This window comes from Urocampus carinirostris, chromosome 11 (genome assembly GCF_059441175.1).
Source record: "Urocampus carinirostris isolate Australia breed hairy pipefish chromosome 11, RoL_Ucar_1.0, whole genome shotgun sequence".
In the NCBI taxonomy this organism is placed as follows: Eukaryota; Metazoa; Chordata; class Actinopteri; order Syngnathiformes; family Syngnathidae; genus Urocampus; species Urocampus carinirostris.
In genome coordinates, this window is record NC_142359.1 from 37,342,903 (window position 1) to 37,363,064 (window position 20,162).

General features: G+C 38.7%; 1 protein-coding gene across 4 annotated transcripts in view; it reads right to left on the minus strand.

Annotated features, from left to right (window-relative positions):
• Positions 1-3,109: 3,109 nt before the first annotated feature.
• The window catches only part of syt1a (synaptotagmin Ia), a 217,776-nt gene continuing 200,723 nt past the window's right edge, over positions 3,110-20,162 (minus strand). For all 4 annotated transcript variants that reach the window (XM_088348131.1, XM_088348130.1, XM_088348128.1 and 1 more), the window contains 3 exons: positions 16,332-16,449; positions 10,602-10,735; positions 3,110-7,891 (listed from right to left, as the gene is read on the minus strand). In XM_088348131.1, coding sequence (XP_088204257.1) covers positions 7,685-7,891; positions 10,602-10,735; positions 16,332-16,449 — 459 coding nt within the window. In that variant the 3' untranslated portion in view covers positions 3,110-7,684. The remainder of the gene's footprint in view (positions 7,892-10,601; positions 10,736-16,331; positions 16,450-20,162) is intronic.

Here is a 20,162-nt window from a genome sequence, read left to right on the forward strand (position 1 = left end):
GTACTTTAAAAAGAAATATAAGTATAAAGTATAATGCAGGCACACATACTAGCTTTAACTGGACAAAATATGAAAGGAAGACAATGCATGATATGTTGGAACACAAACTAGCTCACACTGACCAAAACATGAACGGTATAAATCTTTGGATATTTTGAAATACCAATAATTGTACAAAACACAAAAGAGGGGTTGTAAAAAACATGCTTACGAGTGGATAGACCAAGTACATAATGTTCCAACAACAACCAGCTCCAACAGAAAAAAAACATGATTGCGAAACAACCCCAGAATCATTCTCACTTGCCAACAGAACAACAGCTAATGTGCCCCGCAGGAGACGAGAACACAGAAAATAATAGAGGCATACTAACTTGTTGGACCACAATCTATTTCACACTGAACACAACATTAAAGGCAGCACGGGATATGTTGCAATACCAACTGGTTTGAGCACTAACTCGTATGATCATCACTTGATTTTATAATTAATAAAATATTCATTAAAAAAACAAAATAAACATCCATCCATTCATTATCTGCCCAGCTTATCCTCAGTAGGGTTGTGGGGGTGCTGCAGACCATCCCAGCTATCTCTTGGCAGTGAGCAGGGGACACCCTAAACTGGTTGCCAGCCAGTTGCAAGGCACACAAAGACTGATATCTCACTCGCTCATCCAGATCTAGGGACAATTTGAACTGGCCTGTTAGCCTGACATGCATGTTTTGGAATGTGGGAGAAAACCGGAGTGCCTGGAGGAAACCCACGCAAGCGTGGGGAGAACATGCGAACCCTGCACAGGAATGCTGGTAGCTGGATTTGAACCAATGACGACAGAACTGTGGACGGGCTAACCACTCAGCTGGCGTGCCGCCCAATCAATAAACAACTATATTAGATTAATTTAATTTTATGACCTAGAGGGAAGTGTTTTTCTTCGTATTTATCTTATGTGACTATACATTTACAAAATCCTCATTTTCCTTACCTCTAGCCCGATCAATAGACAAAAAAGAAACAAAAGGAAAAGAACAATAAAGTAAAAATAAGGAAAAAAGAGAGACAGAAAAAGAAAAAAAAATGAACTTTACATTTTTTTATATCAACACATTAACACTGAAAAACAGAGGAACTATAATTAAAGTATTTATAAATCTACAAAAATAAAGATAAAATACAAAACAATGTTAACCTTTTTTCAATACTCAACAGAATTAAGGGCAATAACACAAAATCCCTGGGAAAAAATGTATTATGACCAGTTACAAGAGAAAAAAAGCATCTTGGAGGTAACCAGTGTTCGGTGGGGGCCTCATTCGCCTTTTCTCTAGGCGCATTAGTAAATAGGGTATTTGTAATGACTATTTAACAATTCACAGGGGTGGACAACCCGGTCCTCAAGAGCCGCATGTCCTGCATGTTTTCGGAGTTTAACTGCTCAATTACAAATGAGTCCAATCACCTGGGTCATCATCAAGCTCCCACACAGCTTGCTAACAAGCTTTAAATTTGCATCACCTGAGTTGGGGAAGAGAAATCTCCAAAACATGCAGGGCATGCGGCTTTTGGGGACCGGGGTGGCCACACCTGTAGGTAGTCGCTATTTTGAATGATGACATGATCTGAGAAGACGTGACGTGACTTGGAGGAACGCGGAAAACGGGGCTTCTGAAAAAGGCGACAGGTGTGCCAAGGGGGGCACGCTAAAGTAACTCATTACTTTTGAGCTTCAGTAACGGCAGAAAAAATAACTAGTTACGTAATCCCATCACTGAAAAAAATAACACATTTACGTGACGGCGTTATTATAATGGTGTTTTTCCCAAAACAAGTTGCAACATCTGTGGTTGGAAGTTGTGACCAAACCCCAAATTCCAATATTTTATTCACTGACAAGAGAGAGATAGAGAGAGATTAGGTTTACACACACGCAGGAGTTTCTTGCTCAAGCCTATCTGCTGCGCAGATTGTACACACTTTACCCACTGCTGCAGGTTTGTCAGAGTTTGGTGCAGGTAAAAGCACTTTCCTCTTTATCTTTATTTCTCTTTCAATGTAGCACTCGTTTTGTTGATTTTGCGTGAGCCTGCAGTTTCGTGAGGCTGCTAACGTGTGTGTTTCGCTAGTGATACATTCAGCGAGTACTACTAAATTTTATCATCTACCTTTTGTATTTTGCAGTTAACAGTCATTCAAAATCCACCATTTGATCCCTGTAATGTTATGTTGTGAGGAAAATTAATTTAGCTGAGCAAATCTGAATACTGTGCTTTCAAGAGGTTTGGCATTGACACTTCAAACAAGTAAAACAGTTTGTTAGAAATTCAGAAAGTGAACATTTGGTGTGTTTAAAACAATATTGGGTTCTTCTTTTGTAAACTAAACAGATAAAAACAGAGGATATATTGTCTGCCATGTGAAAAATAAACAAATATTTTTTCTTAAAGGGGTGGTGCAGGATTTGAAAAATTAAGGCTGCGATCATGACTTTAAGCCAAAAAATGGCAGCAGAGTAACATACGGCGTTTCTTAGACGCACTTGATTAAACAACTTTTTTTCATCTTTTTGGAGGTTTGATTTGCAATGAACAGACCTAATAAAAGCCGATACAGATACTGTGGAAAATAAAGCATACGTGCTCTTGGAACTCAGTTGGGTATCGTTAACATATACTTCTTAGAGAAAATATTTAACTTTCAAACTTTTAAGAACGCCTCAAACAATGCATTGCCTTACATGGTTAAAACTTGAGCACTTTTTTGTGTGACCACAAGCATTTACCAAGCCCTGGGGCCTCTAATTCTTTTTCAAGGTTACATTGTTCATTTCTTTTAAACACAATTTAGTAATTTGATTTCTATATTTTTTTTCTCTTAGCATATTTGTTACTGGAGAAATCCAAAAGTAATCCAAAATTACATTACTTTAATATTCCCTCTATGTTCCTGATTACATTTTTCAACAGGTAACTTGTAACTGTATTAGATTACATTTGTAAAGTATCCCCTCCGATCCTGATTGCCAACAATTTTTTATAATAAATCGTGCAAAGATCCTTTTATTCAAAGAATATTTAGGAGTGGGGTAAAGAGGACACGTGAACCATCTGTATCTCAACAGGGGAATAAAAGTTTTTTATTGATTGATCCTTTGTATATTATGAAGTTATAGAACAACAGTCAGAAAACTCCACAGCGAGAATCACAACACACACACACACACACACACGCGCGCGCACACACATACTCAGAAAAAGAACACATTAAAAAAGGAGTAAACAGTTTTACAAGATCACAGAGGAGAAAACGCACAAAATAGTCAAGCAGGCAGTTTTTGAAACACCGCAAAGGCAACGAGGATCTTCACGTACTTTTTACACCACTTTGCTCTGATTGGTGCAGAGAATCATCAGGGGAGGAGCTTGGCGAGTCAGCGGTACAGTTGAATGGCTTTTGTCGTTTTTTGTTTGTTTATGTGTTTACCTGTACCACTTTCTGCCTACCCGTCCCTGCGTTCCTGTCCTTTCTCTACTTTGATTTGCACGTTTTCTATTTCCCGACATGTTTTGTTTAAAGTTAGCTGCCCCTCCTCTATAAGGGGGACGGAGCTGTAAAATGACGCAAAAAGGAGGGCTAAAACTTTATTTTTACAAAACAAAAGTGCAAAGTACATCTAATCAACACCAACACTTTTCGTACCGTACATTCAACATTGTAACTTCCAATAGAAAAGGATGGCGACACATAAAAGATTAGATTATCATATTTCTTATAGATATACATTTTATGTAAATATGTACAGACACAGATTTGGAGAGCTCGTTTTTGTATTAAACTCCCTGAACTGTGCACACACACTCATGCGTACCAGAGGAAAAGCAAATCCAACGGGAAATGTCGTCGTTGCTTCCTCGTTCGGAATTTCGCTTTTTTGGAGGGGATGATGGAATGAACAAACGCACGCAGCACGTGGGAGTATTGCACAGTGCTCAACAAACTCTCTTGGTGAGAAATCGGCGACATCACTACTGAACAAACCAGCGCTAAGTCTAAACGTCTAAACGCACAGCATCACAATGATACACAAAACAGGCGTTTGGCGAGACACCCGTGGAATGTTGGCGAAGGGCAGCTTCTTCGCAAACGGCGCTACGCTAGTACACAAGAACACCGGAGACAAATGCTAAAAAGTCCCCCTGACCACTGGACACCAGATTTGGGCGAATATACAGTGCCTAGCGAAAGTATTGGCAACACCAAGAACTTTTGGTCATGTTGCCACATTTCAGTCTTCAAACTTAAAGCTAAAAAACAGAGAATATTTTCTAATCATCAGCAATATTTGAGACACAATCGTGACATGGAACCAAATTATTTTAACATTTTAACAATATGTCTTGCCTACTTTTCCTACAATTTGTTAGCACGATAAGAAATGTTGAATACATTTGGTTTCAATTCACAATTGTCTCACACATGGTGTTGATTCTTAACAATCATTGAGTTTTTTATCTACAAGTTTGACGCTTGAAATATGTCAAACATTTCTAAGGGAGAGGGTAATACTTTTGCAAGGCCCTGTATGTCCTGCAGCGCTCATCTGCAAACTTTAAAAAAAGTTATTTTGATGTATTTACCTCAAATAATGTTGTCATCGATACTATTAAATGTGTATCCACTATATGGGGCATTTGTAGCTACCTTGTGCCATCCATACAACAGAATAACAGCTTTTTGTTTAATTCAACCGACACAAACTACACACTGAGTAGAGGATATATCATCTTTTTGTTATATTTTCCTTGACTGATCTTCGGCGTAACAAATGTCGTTAAGAACACAAAGGGAGAGCGTAATAACTTCGCTTTTTTAAGGCGGCGCAGGGAAGCTACCCGATAGCACATTTTGCTGTCACTTTTACACGCCGTGACGTCTTGACGCCTATAATTCCACAGTGCAAACAGGTGCAGAGATTGGCAGTGAGAAAAAAGGGCTTCGCTGCGCCGAGGCAAATGAAAGCCAAGATTCGTTTTGTTACCGAAAGGTGTGCGACACGACAGGCTAGCAAGCTAGCTTAGCCTTCCGATGCATGGCAGTGTTTACGGGCCGGTGTCCCTTTTAGGACCCATTTTTTTTTCGTTTCCTACAATAAGAGGAAACCAATAAATTTTGTAATAATACAAAAAAAGCAAAAAAACATTTAAAAGAAACCACAGCGACGACTTGGTGCTTTCAACAAGACTGCTTGACTTCAGCAGGGCTGTAGAGCAGAAGGATCCGACATTTGTCACACAATTGAGAAAAGGTGAAGACCCTCGGACTGACAAATATATAGAAAAAAGTTGTAAGAAATTATGTGCTTATAGAAGCCCCACCTCAGCTAACCAAAACAGTAGCCTTTTTTACACATACTATCATATACAGATGTCTTGCTGGCCTATAATTTATATAGCAATGGCCTTTTTTACATGTCTGCCAGCAAAAAACTATGTATCGCTAATTTATTAGAGGTAAGATCGGGCCCCAAAAAAATCCAGCCCGTCCTGAGCCGGGCCCCGGGTATCAAAGCCCAAACATCCCGAGCTCGACCAATTAACTTGATTTGAGGGACGGTGCTCGAAGCAAACCCTATTTTTTATATTTTAATTGTGAGGATTTGGTCAGAGTTGGGTGATTTTGGCTTAATTGCCCCCCACCTGCGCCCGCTTCTCTTGTTCCGACTGTTGCTCGGTCGAGCGCGGCAGCGCTGCCGAGCACAATGACAATAGTAGGGATGCGGGCTGCACGAGAGGGGTGACAGAATAAATCACCCAGATCCTTTAAACTACAAGAGCAGTACGTTCTTGAGACAAAGAAAAAGAAACAAAGAACAATAACGGTTGGATAATTAGATTCAGCGAGAGAAAAGCCTGGCCTGGCTTGAACCAGGATGTAATGATTGACATTTCGGGTCAAATTTTTGACTCTGGCTTCAGATCTTACCTCTAATATGTATATATTTTCCTTCTCTTTTTAAATAACATGAAATGCAATAAGTAATAAGTATTCTTTCAGAAATTCTGGTCTGCGTCACATTGCCTCTGGTTCGCTGCTTCAGTCGATCACGTTTAAAATAGAACACCCAAGTAGGACAACAAAGTTTACACGCCGACTGCATAACATATACAGTACAATGCAAGAAAGAACGGATGGACGGATTTCCGTTATGTACAAGTTTATCAGGTATGCACTATGGTGAAACCTATACACATCATATTGCTTAAAAGAAGAAAGGTGCGGGTTGGGGGGCAAGTCAAGGGGGCTACGGGGTACAACCAAGCGACAATAGAGAGCCTAGCGGCAAATATGTGGTGGTAAAACGAGGCGGAGGTGTAGATATCACCGAGGTATTTACACAGACTGGCTATTGAAGAAGCGGGGTATGGAGGGGGCAAAATTTGGAGCTCCAGAGGCCAGCTTTTGGGTTGATTAAAAATAAAGATGGGTTCTCGATGCTAATCCTGAAAACGAATGCATGAAGCGATAGGATTGGACTGTGTCCACTCCAGAGTGGCGTGATTTACGATACCAGATATCTTTGTCGATTTCCGTCATCGTTCAAGTTATCGATACTTACGAATGTGGCCAATAACAGCTTCCCTGATTTAGGTCCTGCAAATTGAGTTAAAATTAATATATTTTCGGCGTCAAATATCATTAATGATAACTACACAGCATCATCTCCAAACGGAAGAGCAGCTTCAGCGACAGACCGCTGTCACAGTCTTGTTCCACGGACAGACTGAGATCATTTCTTCCTCATGCCATATTTTGCTTACAGTGTGTATTTTATGTAGCACTATTTAAATACTCGATATCAACGCGTTATATTGGGTATTTTATGTATTCTATTTCTTTTATTTTATTATTATTTTATTTTCAACTCAAGGATACTGCTGGAAGTATAAATTTCCCTATGGGGATGAATAAAGTATCTATCTATCTATCTATCTACTCAAGTATTATAAAAATAAATTGCAGATCAAAAAATTATAAAGGAACAGAGTGTAATATTTAGTGCCTCCTAGTGATACAAAAACTTTCATCCAGTAACAAAAAAGTATTGATTTCAATACTAGGCAAAAATACTATCATAAAAATGTTATTTAAAAAAAAAATCATAGGTCAAAGAAATTGTATTTATTTTACACTGAGGAAGACCCACTTAAGTTTACGCCATGTCTGCCTGGCATTTGCCGCCACGCTGTGCCAGACAATACAGTATTGGTCAAATACTACACATTGGGGCTTTAACAAAATGAACTTAATTCATATATTTAACAAATAATTCAAAAGATTTTAAATTGATTTTTTTTGATTATGTGCTTCGTTGTTTCAGCCCCAACGAACAACGGCTAAACAACGTGTGGGTGTTTGATGGAGCAGTTATTACGCACTTTGTCTTGCTTCAAAATAAAGCAGCAATGGACTAAAATACTGGTCTCAAGGCAACATTTTTTGTTGTAGGAGTTTTTAAGGGGACAAAATTGGTAGTCTAAAGTATAAACCGCGAGTGTTGTGTTTGAAGGGTCTGTTGTGGCCCCGGGGCCGCACTTTGCCCCCGCCTCCCCGCTGTACAAGAAGGCAGGAGCGTGGAGGAGGCGACTGGGAAGGAGATGGGGGTTTGTGGTGGGTGGTCCCCGCTTATTTCTTGGTGGAGAGCTGCGCGTCCACCTCCTCTTCGGGCTTGAGGACGTGCCATTGGGCGATTGGTCTCCTGGGATTGGCCAGCATGTCGGACCAATGGCGCAACTCCGTGCCCGAGCTGTTCAAGCCCACAAAAACTTTGCCGATGGCGTCATTTTTGCCGATCTTGTCGTAGTCCAGGACCGTGATCACCACTTGCACTTTCTGCAAAACATGCAACGCGTGGTAAGGGGCACTCAATCAGGCAGGCTTCTAAACCACTGAGCCACGGGCCATGCATTTCACGCTGAAGTTTTCAGTTGTACTACGTTTGAATCAGTCCAACCTTCAACAACTAGTTTATGTCTATGAAACATTTATTGCAGCTACGGCTGTGTCATTTATAAACAAAACATCAATAATAACCTCATAAAATGTACTCACCCAAATCCACCCGCTTTTCTTTCTCAAAAAATATTCTAATTACTCTGTCCTACAAATTATCCATGCTTTTTATACTTATTACCTATCATTCATAAGTTCTTTTATATCGCCACCAAAGCTAATGCTGAGAATTGAGCCTGTCCTGTTGTTTTTTTCCGAGATAAAATTAAATTATTTTTATCAAAAGTTTTTTTTTCCGCCTTCATAATATAGCAAGGATTCGCCTGATGCTGTTGAAATCATCAGATGCTGAATATACTGTATATTTCTTGCATTTATACTTCTCGGCTTGATTACTGTAATGCATTGGTTTTTTGGTCTCCCGATGTCTAGAATCAAAAATTTGCAGCTGGTTGAAAATGCAGCAGTAAGACTTTTGGCTAGGACAAGAAAGTTTTATCATATCACTCCAATTTTAACTCACTTGCACTGATTCCCTGTCGGTTTAAGATTATACTTTAAGGTACATACAAAAGTGTGGATTGACTTGCGCAATCTTATCTCTCTGATTTAATTTACCCCTATGTTTTGGCTTGGAGCCTTCGCTCAGAAAATGCTGGTCTACTTGTGACTCCAAGGGCCAAGAAGAAATATGCAGGATCGAAAGCATTCTCCCTTCAGGCCCCGGTGCTGTGGAATGCTCTGCCCCCCAGAGAAAATATCTGCAACCTCAGTGGAAGTGCTTACATTGAGACTAAAGATACATTTTTATTATATTGTCTATGATTGAGGCCCGCCTCATACTTTTCATTTCCTGTTGTTTACGGCTGTCTGGCTGGTGGCGGAGTGCGGGTAGAAGGACGAACCCGGATGAGTCAGCGGACCGGCACTTGGACCTGAAGCGTGTCATCATCTGCATTGACCAGCTGGGTGAGATAGGAAACTGTGTCGTTGCCGTCTTGAATTTCTTGAACAAATTTTCAAATTACCCTATGTTTATTGTTGATGTTTTGTGTATTGTTACCCAATGAAACAACTGATGCAGCATGGTCATCCTGGAAGTGTGGCCCCTTTTTAAGGTTTTGTATTTCCCTCATGCTGAGGTTTTTGAGTTTTTCCTTGCTCGAATGCCGGTTACAGTTCAAGGGATGGTGTAATTGTGGCCTGTGCAGTGTTTTAAGAACGTTTGTGAATGAGAGAAATAAATGTGACTTGACTTAACCCAATTTGGGGCTGAAAATTTCTATTCAACAGAATCGGTGGACATGCGGATAATTTTCTTCACCTTTTTGTTAAAACTTGTATTACTGCCCTCTACACAATCATACTTTGCAAAACAGTTGACGTTTCCTTACTCCTACTAGAAGGCCATAGACCTGCCAATTCAAAGCCTGATTGGCTAAACTAAAAGCTTAACTTTTTCAGGGTCTGCAGAACTGATTGTGAAAGCATACACGTAGATTTCTGACCCGGAAAACAAATAATGGCTGAAATGTGACACAACTGGAAACGGCACAGCCATGTGAAAAGCAATGAAAAGTAGCTGATAGACAACTGGAATTATTTAACAAGTTTTCATATACAAAATATAGTTAATATCACATAATCCAGATATTTTTTCGGCCAGCAGAGAAGGCTTTGCATGACTAAATGGCCCACCACTCCATAGTGTGGTACCGGACTGCACAGAAAGAAAAAAAAAAAAATATATTTTTCAACTTTTGCTATTTTACTGAAACTGCTATTTTTCAGACTGAACTTGAATCAGTGCTTTGGGGTAATTTATTTGGATTAAAATCAGTGTGGTTTGCACGGGCAGGCCCAGTTGCTTATTGGGTGGTGCAAATGTCATGTTGGAAACAAGGATAACCGCTTGTCGAAGCTACAGTGAATTGTCATCTATGTCATGCTAGAATGATTGAAAACAAACGTGATGCCATGGAAAAACTTTTAGCAACGAAGTTGTAAAATGGATGGATCCCTAAATGAAGAACAGGACTCTGAAACCACATTGTAACAATGAGCTTTTTGCAGCGTTGGTTTATCTAGTGGGTTTGTATTTTTAATTACCCGGCTCGTTTTGCGTTAAACATTAACTATAATGACCGGAGTGTGTTGCTATTAGCACGTCCACCTCACAGTGTAGAGGACCTGGGTTAAATTTCAGTTTCCGGCCTCCTTGTGGGGGGTTTGCATGTTCTCCCTTTGCCTTCCACACCCCAACAAAATGGTTGGGATGGGCCCAGCACACTAGTGACCCTCGTTAGGATAAGCGGTTTGGAAAATGAATGATTGTGATTATGGTGTGATGTTACAAGGACATCTAAATGTGCCACATTACTACACTGTAGATTCACACACATTATTATTATTATTAATGCTGTTACTATTCTAAATGTTATAGTTGTTGTTATTATTATCATTGTTATTATTTTAGAAACTGTACAAACATGTTTAATGCCGCCCTTGGGCCTGGACGTGAAAACATTGACGGACAATGAACCGGCCCGTAGTACAAAAAAGGTTGCAACCACTGTTCTAAACCACGTACCTGGATTTGCTCGAAGGGGACCTCAAAGCTGAAGGACTCGTTATAGTATGGGTTGAGCGTGTTCTTCTTGATAGTAGTCTTCTTCTTCTTCAGTCTCTTGCCGTTCTGCACCAGGTGGATCTTAACGTACGGATCTGCGATGCAACAGTCATAGTTTGAGAGCAAGGCAAGAGTTTGTTGTTTGCTCCGCAAAAGCGATTTTAGATTCAGAGCTCGAATGCAAATTGCATTAAATTCAATACAGCTAAAATGAGGACTCATAACTGCTGAATGGTTTTAGGTGGGAAGATGGCTATTGAACATAACCACTGTATAGCATACTTACACCGTAACAAACCGTATCCTCTACAGACTCTGCCGCTATGCTGCAAGTGATATTAAGAGAGCACAAAAGGATCAGGTAGGGGGGTGAGAGTGGTGCTAGGAATCAACTGGACGGAACCATTTCAAGGCAAGTATTTTCGACTCTGTGTTGTTAAATTTTTACTTATATTTTACTTTTTTTTTTTTCAATTAAGCGTTTACATTATATTCAAGCCAATCCTGTCCTTTATTAGGGAATAGAGAGTTTTGAAAATGCTATCATTTCAAGGGTGCTTGGGTTGAATTTGGGGATACTTGAGCCCCCCCTAAAACAGTCTTGTTGTACATGCAACAAGCTGGGAGAGAAGCATACAGATAAGGAATTTTAACCCGTTCTAGAGGCCTTTCCCTGAGCTCTCTCTGTCTCTTTTTTTTTTTTTTAACTTGTCCTAGATTACAAAAGTAGACCCGCCTAGAAGAGTGTGGAAAGAATCGCGACATGAATGGCCGATAACAATTATGATGTAATAGTAAAAACAAAAATCAACAGTGTGCAATCATGGTCGGAATAACAATTTTGAAAATTTTGTAATACAATTTTTAAAAAAACCCTTAATTCACTTATCACGTGCCAAATGTTACGTTTGAGTTGGTAATATATGGATTAAAGCAGTGCTTCTCAATTATTTTCAGTTACGCCCCTTGTCAGAAGAAATTCCAAGAGCAATCCTTTTTTTTAAGTGAACAGATAATATTGGTGGGAGCAAAACAACAATTGCTCAATATTGGTGGTTACATGTCACCTCCATTTGTGCCAAATCTACGCCTTTTGGAACATTTTCGTTAAAAACATTACAACCTCATTTCAGTGTGATTGGTTTGTAATGTCTTGAAGCGATAGCTTAATAAATTCGGCTTTGAGCTGTCTGCTGCCAACATTTTAGAATATAGCAAGCACAGCAGTCTTTGATCGTCGCCCTTTGTGGTCGCAGCAAATCGCTTTGTCAGACTTCCACGTCTTAGCTTTCAGAAGGAGACTTTTGATTGACTCCTTACCCCGTCTCACTTTTCCAGTCTGCGCTTACGTGTTAAATATTTTTTTCATGGGGTCACTTGACAGTCTACACTGCATACTCAATGCTCCTACTCTGTGCTATATGCACTGCATGGAGGCTAATTGTAAACACAACACTTTGCCTAGTGTAGTGGAGGTGCAATTGCACTCTGTTCTGGGAAAAAAAAAAAAGAGTTCCCTGAAGTCAAACGTGCCTGCGCTCCCCTTGATGGAGCCTTGCGCCTCCCCTTGGGGGGCCCGCCCCACTATTTTGAGAACCACTCCATTAAATGTTGCTTCCATCATTTTTAACATAGCAAGCACACCGGTCTTTGTCGTCTCCCTCCGTGGTCCCAGTGAAGTGCTACGTACGCTTCGTCAAATCTCCTCGTCTTAACTTTTGAGAGGAGACTTTCGTTTGTCTTTCTATCCCGTCTCTCTTTGTCGGTCAAACGTGCCTACGCCCCCTTTGATGGAGCCTCGTGCTCAACCCCAGGGGGGGCCCACTACACTATTTGAGAACCGCCTGATCAAAGCAACCACAATAAAAATGTGAAAAACCATTGGGAGCTGAAACAGCCTGCTTTTCTTAGTGGCCTGTACCAAAAGAGGCGATATTCCCATCACTGTTTGCCAGACGAGCATCAAAGGGGGGTTAAAAATAGAACACTTGGCTTCTCTGATGCCCTCCCCTACACGTCACTTTGGATTGGTGCACCCGTGGGTGACTTGTCGTCTCGCTTTGGCATACTGCCATCACGATGTACATGCACTCTACCACACATATAACTCTTCTTTGGGAGTAGGACAGTGTTCGGAAATATTCACAGAAGCTGAATCTTCATTCTATTTACTACAAAAATAAATAATAATCTTACCCCCTGGACAGAAAATGCTCATTTGAAGTATATTTTTTTCCTGTCTCTCGTAGAAAAAAACCCCAAACAAACATATTTTAAGGGACAGTGTGTATTATTTAACCACTAGATGTTTCTGTATTGTTTAGTGCAACAAAAAAATGAGTGCTAAAATGCAAAAGGAAGAATACAAAGTGACCAAACATTTTTTTTTTTTTGCTCAGCCTTTTGCGAGGCTGTTTTTAGGGGTTCCCGTGGATGCAAGATGGCCGACATTTATATTAGCTGCCTCAAAGTGAGGCTCATGTTATGTCAAATGAATGCAAATATCTCAAAGAATGTTTATCTAAAAAAAAAAGCATTTTTATGAGATGGTTCATGTTTTGTTGCTTATTATCTTAAACAATAGTTTTTTTTCACCTTTTTAAGAGGCGCTAAATAATACAAAATGTTCCTTTACGAACGATGAGAACTGCATGTGACCAGGTAACAGCTCAGCACAAAAAAGCACCTTTTAATAAAATACTTTTTTGCTTTTTAAAGCTTAAGTATGTATTTTAGATATTTTAATTACATTTGAATAATTACATTTCTCATCAACATACAGTATTTTAAAACCGTTAAAAAAATTCTGCAGCTAGGGTAAGATATTATTGTGCAGTCTTGATATGTTTTAACCATTTCATTGTTCAAAATTTCAAATGTTTTACTCAAATTCCATACAAAACTTTGTACAAAGGGGATAATATACATAATACGTACATGCTAATTAATCACACAAAACATTTCACTTTATCTGAATTGTAATACAATGGCCTTTTCAAAACATTACTTGAATTAAAACAAATCAGATGGATCTATTTTGGGTAACATTGTAAAATACACATTTTTCCCAAAGGTTTTTAAAAAAGGAAAATAATGCAACTCCTTCAGTGGCGGACATTTCTATTAAAGCCAAAGTGCGGGTGCGAGCCAAATTAAAAAAAAAGAAAAAAAAAAGGCTTAACTCCTCATTTTTCCTTAGGAAAAAAAGTATGTTTCTAGCTTTTACCATTGTGTAGTAAACAACTGTTGAACTGTTCTTTAAAATGCTCGTTTACAAGAAAACTTTTTGGGGAAACTATGCACTTCAAGCTGAGCTTTCACTTCTGTGTTTTCCTTTCTTTTTTTTTTTTTTTTGCATTTGTGATAGCTCCAATATCTAAACCAGTGTTTTTCAACCAGTGTGCCAGGGCACACAAGAGTGTGCCATGAGACCTTGTGTAATGTGCTGCTGAAATTTGCCCAATTTTATCTTTCCAAAAATATCAGGCCATTATTCAGAAATTTTGCTTTCTTCAGACGAGGAACTGTAATAGTCATCCATATCAGTAGGTGGCAGTAGATTTTTATATACTTTTTAGCTTCTAATTATCTGCTCATGAGGTAGCACACTACATTTAACAACTTAAGTTGTTTGACAAAGCGGTTTAAGATTGCACTCTAAAAAATCAAAACATAAATAAAGCACATAATTTCATTTTATTTTAAATATTATTTTCTTCTTTTTATATGCTAATTATCTGCTTATGAGGTAGTACAGTAAAATATTTGACATAACTTCATTTTCAAACATTTTCAACGGACGGTGTGCCTCTGAACTTTTATTAATAAAAGTGTACCTTGGTTCAAAAAGGGTTGAAAAACACTGATCTAAACAATGCTTTCCATAAACACAAGGGGCCCTTTGCTTACAAAATACCATGTTATTGCAAGAACATTGAACTTATGCATGAATGATGCATGAACTTTGAAAGAACTTCTCAGCCCCCCATATTTCTTGAGACGTGATCACAGAATTTCAGTCACTTGGGGGATGCCAAAATACTCTCAATAGCTGGATAGACAACATACTCTCAATAGCTGGATAGAGGAGGCAAAGCAACACGAAAAAGTGGGGGATACTCTATGTTTGGACAGAGATTTGATCAACACTATTTCTACCATCAAGTGGTGATTTGTCATACTGAAACCATTTCCAGAGGCTTGATACTTATCAGCGGCGCCAAAGCCTTTTAGATGAGTTGAATGAATAAATAAATAAATATTTTATTCTTTTTTGCACTCCGGGACAATGCTTCTGTAAACTTAATCATACCTTACGGCACTGAATGAGTTAAATACAAAATTATGATTTTTAGAGCTTGAGGATAATTTTCCAAGCAAGTAGCGTCACAGTTCCTCTCAAATAGTGGGGGTTGATTGGACAGTATATTTGATCTGTACTTACATTTTTGTTTGATCTGATTTGCTACACATGTAACACGGGAACAGTTGTAACAGTCCAATTTTGACCAATTGGAAGATCATTTTATTGTTGCCACTCATATAGGTTACTCCCTTTCCATTTTGACCTCACACAAGATGCTTGAAGACTCTGAGTGACATTGCCTAAATTTTATGGTCAAAATCACAAATTCAGGTAAGATTACAATTTCGCAGCACAGTGCTTGCGTCGGTTTCCTTTGGGCACTCCCGGCACTCCGGTTTGCTCCAACATTCTAAAAACATGCATGTCATGTTAATTAGCCGGTCCAAATTGTCCCTAGGTGTGAACGATCGAGTGAGTTGTCTGTCTGTGTGTGTCCTGTGACTGGTTGGCAACCAGTTCAGGGTGTCCCCTGCCCACTGCCCGAAGAAAGCTGGGAGAGGCTCTAGCGACCCTACTGAGGATAAGCGGTGCAGATAATGTATGGATGGATTTAAAACTCTTTTTTTTTTTTTTCTCAACGTTTTTTTGTTTCATGTCAAATATACTAAAGATTGACACACGGCTGTAATGTCCGCATTTTTGGCTTCAATCCTATGTGATGTTTTTTATGCTAGCTAACAACCACATGGAGAAAATGTTAGCCTAATGATGGCTGATACAGAATAAAGCTATATTATAACAGAGACCTTTATAACACATCCAAAAATGACAACTTCTATAAAGTCTGTATGGGCAAATGCAAGGGCAAAGAAAAGAAGTAAAGGAAATCAAATTGGTTGCAGGGTTTTGATTGCAAGCAATTTGCCTTGGATGGCTGCACCTTATGTACTGGCTTATACATTTGCCACAACTGCTCGTCGGACTCTGAATAGCAATATTATCCACACAAAAGGATACATATGATACATGCACTTTGTTCTATTCCATGCTCTTCTTGTCATATATTTTTAATAAATAAAGAATTCTTGTACCCAAAACCTATTTGTAATATTAAATTACACTGTTACAACTGTCCACTATCAGAGTTACAACCGTCCCCAGTACTGGGTACGGTTGTAACACTGCGAATCTCTCTGTTTAGGAGACTGACATAGACTTTTTGAGCTACTTGGCACTTTCTACCTGTAAAAAACAAAATAAGGCAAGAATACAAGTTTAAGAATACAAAAGATCATACAATGGGGAGAGAGAAAGCACAATGTGTTACAACTGTACGGTCTCGCCCACTGATGGGCAGGGAAGTCCAAGTTGCATTTAGTATTCACCTGATAGACCTCCCACATCCATTTTCTTCAGGTTCTTGGCCTCCAAGACCACCACGGTGAGCTTGCCAGCAGTAGGGACGTATCGCAGGGAGAAGCAAATGTCACCTAACTTCTCTTGCTGAGACACACACAAAAAAAAAAAAAACAAGTTGAGTACATTTTCCGCCGATATTTTTGTTTGGTGACATGCCGTAAAATACTCAACGTGACTTGATTCAATAACGGTAGGGAAACACAACGAGTCACTAACTGCCGTTCCGACGGGAAAGTCCGAAGACGTTTATTGGCTTTTAATGAGCTGTCACTGGCAACTTTGTCTATTTGTAATAAAAACGTAGACATAATAAATCAAGCATGCTTCAGTTTTCATCCGCTAATGGCGACGCCCGCGGAGCAGAACCATAATAGAGATAACGTGAGAGAAAACACGTTCATTTGACAAGATTTCATTTTCCCAGGAAAAAAAAAAGACTAACAAGCTGAAGCCCTACTTCATTAGTTGCGATCATTAGCTACGTGCTAATTGAAATGAATTGATTCAATCACTAAACATGGCAATGGGAAGTAACTGAGGATTCACTGAATCAGTCGGCAGATTTGGCCGCGCCCTGTGGTGTTCAACACTAAATCAAATTAATAAATTCACGCTCTAGTTTGTCCAACATTATTTTTGGGAAACAGGTTTTATTGAAGCTTTTTTATGGTATTCTAATCGTAAACATGAATAAACACACAAATCTAAATTATTGGAGCTTGCATTTTTTTAAATTAAAAGCAGTGGTCTCAAGCTCGCGGCCTGGGGAGCAATTGCGGCCCCCAAGATTATAGTTTGAGGCCCCCGCCTTAAAATGAAAGTTAAAGGGACAGTAAGTAGTATTTTCCCACTAGATGTCACTGTATTCTGTCGTTCCACCGAGAACAAGTGCTACAAGCACAACGGAAGAACACAAAATAGGGAGACTCAAAGTGACCAAAACACAATTCATTACTTTTAAAAAGAAGAGAAAATACAAAAGAAAATAAATAATAGATAAAAAATAAGAGAAAAATGGCCAAAAACAAAAAAGAAAAGCGGAAAAGAAAAAGATATAAGACAAAAAGTAAAACTTGTAAAAAAAGGGACGAAAAATCAAAAAAATGAAAAAGAGAAAATGAAAGAAGAAAAGAAAATGGGACAAGAGAAAAAGAAGAAAAGTAAAGCAAAGTAAAAAAGAAAACAAATGAAAAGAAAGAGGATTGCACGTTTTTTCTGTTTTTATTCTCTTTGATTCCTTTTTTTGTTTTTTCCTTTTCACTAGCTTCAGCGGCCCCCATCTCAGTTGAGTTTGAGAACCATGATTTAAATGGACTTCAAGTATCACTTAGCACCTCCTAGTGTTAAAAATGGCATTTATTAAAAAAAAAAAAAAAAAAAAAGAATATTGATTTGAATAATGAGCCAAAATATATGAACTATCATATAAAAGGCTTATTTTTAAATACTCATCAGTTGAGAAATTTGTATTTATTTTGCATAACATGAGGCTCACCAAGTGGATCTAATTGTCCGCTATCTTGCAGCTACGGGTAGACCCCCAAAATAAAATAAAATCTAAAATTGCTGGCCCCAAAAAAAAGAGAAGAAAAATGGTGCGTTTAGGTCACTTTGACCCTACTTGGTTTATATTCATCCTTGTGTTTCATAGCACTCGTTTTGGGTTGTAATACAGCGACACTTAGTAGTCAAATATTACAGTGTCCCTTTAAATCAAAAATATGGATTTTGTGACGCTATGCTGTATCAACAAACACTGCAATCCTTCGGTTATAAGTTAAATGGGGGGGCAGAACCTCCCTGAAACATGAAAATCTGCAAAGCAGAAATCTAGTATTTTTTTTAACAAACAAAAGTACTGGACTTTATAAATGTTTTTTTTTTTACAGATAACTTATGTACGGTTGAATTATAGTTTTCAAAATAATTAAGGACCCAAATCACTTTTCTTTACATGATACTTTGGCGTCATCATGTGGCCATTATGAACAAATTGCATTTACCTGCTAGTTCTGTTCTACTGAAATCCAATTTGGAAAATGCCCCAGAGAGCAACTAAGGGGCGCAAAAGACCTGCATGTGGTAGAGAGTTCCAATTTGTTGGCAATAGAAAGTATCTTATTCTGTTTAGCAGAATGCAGAACACAATGCACGATGACCGAAGTGTGAAATAGCAAGGTGTCTCTCCACAAAATGTGTTTTAAATTGGCTTGATTTAAATGTTCACATTTTTTGATGGTGAGTTCTTTGACTATCAAATACATTTTTTTTTTCGTCATCATAGTTTGTAAAACTTAAATACTTTTTTATACGTTGGAAACTGAGAACCTTTTTTCGCTTAAAAATTCTCTGCAAAAAATTGCACAGTAATGATGTGAAGAAAAATAATTGGGTCGCTTATAGTGTTGTGCAACTGAAAAAACAGTGCTAAAAAGCACAAGGAAGGATACAAACTATGAAGACTCAAAATGACCAAACCGCAACATTTTATTTGAGCCTTTTTGAGGTTTCCAGGTAACTGTAGCAGCAAGATGGCAGACAATCAATGTTTTACATTTTATTTCAAATACTTGTAAGTCAAAAACTTTGTGTTTATTTTAAATAATATGAGGCTCCCCTAAAGAGAACTGACATAATTATCAGAGTCTTCATAGTTTGTACTCTTCCTTGTCCTTTGTCGTACTCATTTTCACTTGCACGACACAATACATTGACACCTAGTGGTCAAATACTAATCAATGTCGCCCCAATAACTAATCCCATTGAGTGATCGATAAATTCAAGCGCTATTTTTTTTGGAGACATGTTTTACTGAAACTTATAATGTTATGTGAAATATAAACAAAAATAAACAAACACAAAAAATGCATGGGTTTTTAAAGTTATCAGTATTGGTATCCCATAGCACGATTTTTATCAATCATCTGTATCGGTAGGAAAATATGTTCATTTTGTATCCCTACAAATAAGCATTCAGGTTGATATTCATATATTTTTCATAACGCTGTAAAAATGTGAACTGTTAGCCAGAGGTGCTAACCAATTAAAAGTGGTAGAAGATTGGAGTTGACTTTTCAATTTACAGCGCACTTAGACCCCCCAAAAAACTAACGTTGTGGAAATGCTTCAAGGCATCGGCCTTCGACGTGTAACGCCCCGCCCAGGTCACCCGGCGCTGTCGCAATTAACCTTTAAACGGGGAAACGTCGCCGCTAAGAAGCCGGTTACCGTGGTGACGCCCGAGGTTGTGCCATGACATTTAGCGCAAATACGGACTTTCCTGAACCCTACTGGGTGTTAATTGAAGGCGGGCGCAACGGCACCATTAATCGGCAGGCTTGGGGAGTAACTGAATACAGTCTTACATGATTACGATACAAAAAGAGTAATTGTATTCTGTTACAGTTACAGAAATAAGACCTATTCAAATTACAGGTATTCTTAGTAACATTAGGGATTATTTTGCAGGATTACAATTTAATTAAGTATATTTACATATTGAGCCTTTGCATGTGGCAGCACGTTGCATTCCTTGGAAGTATGAGCGCCATGACAGACGGCAAAAGCACTGGAGCAGACGGCAGTTAAATAGGCAATTGAGTAACAAATATCAATTACCACGACAGAAGAATAAAACCCTGACTTTTTATGATGGTGATTTCTAGCTCTGTGGTGGGCTGTGCAAACAGGCAAGGATCTAAGCCCAATTGTGCCATTTTCTGGTATCCCTTTTGATGAAGACCCTTGATACATTTTTTCACTGCCCACTGCCCGAAGATAGCCTGGATGGGCTCCAG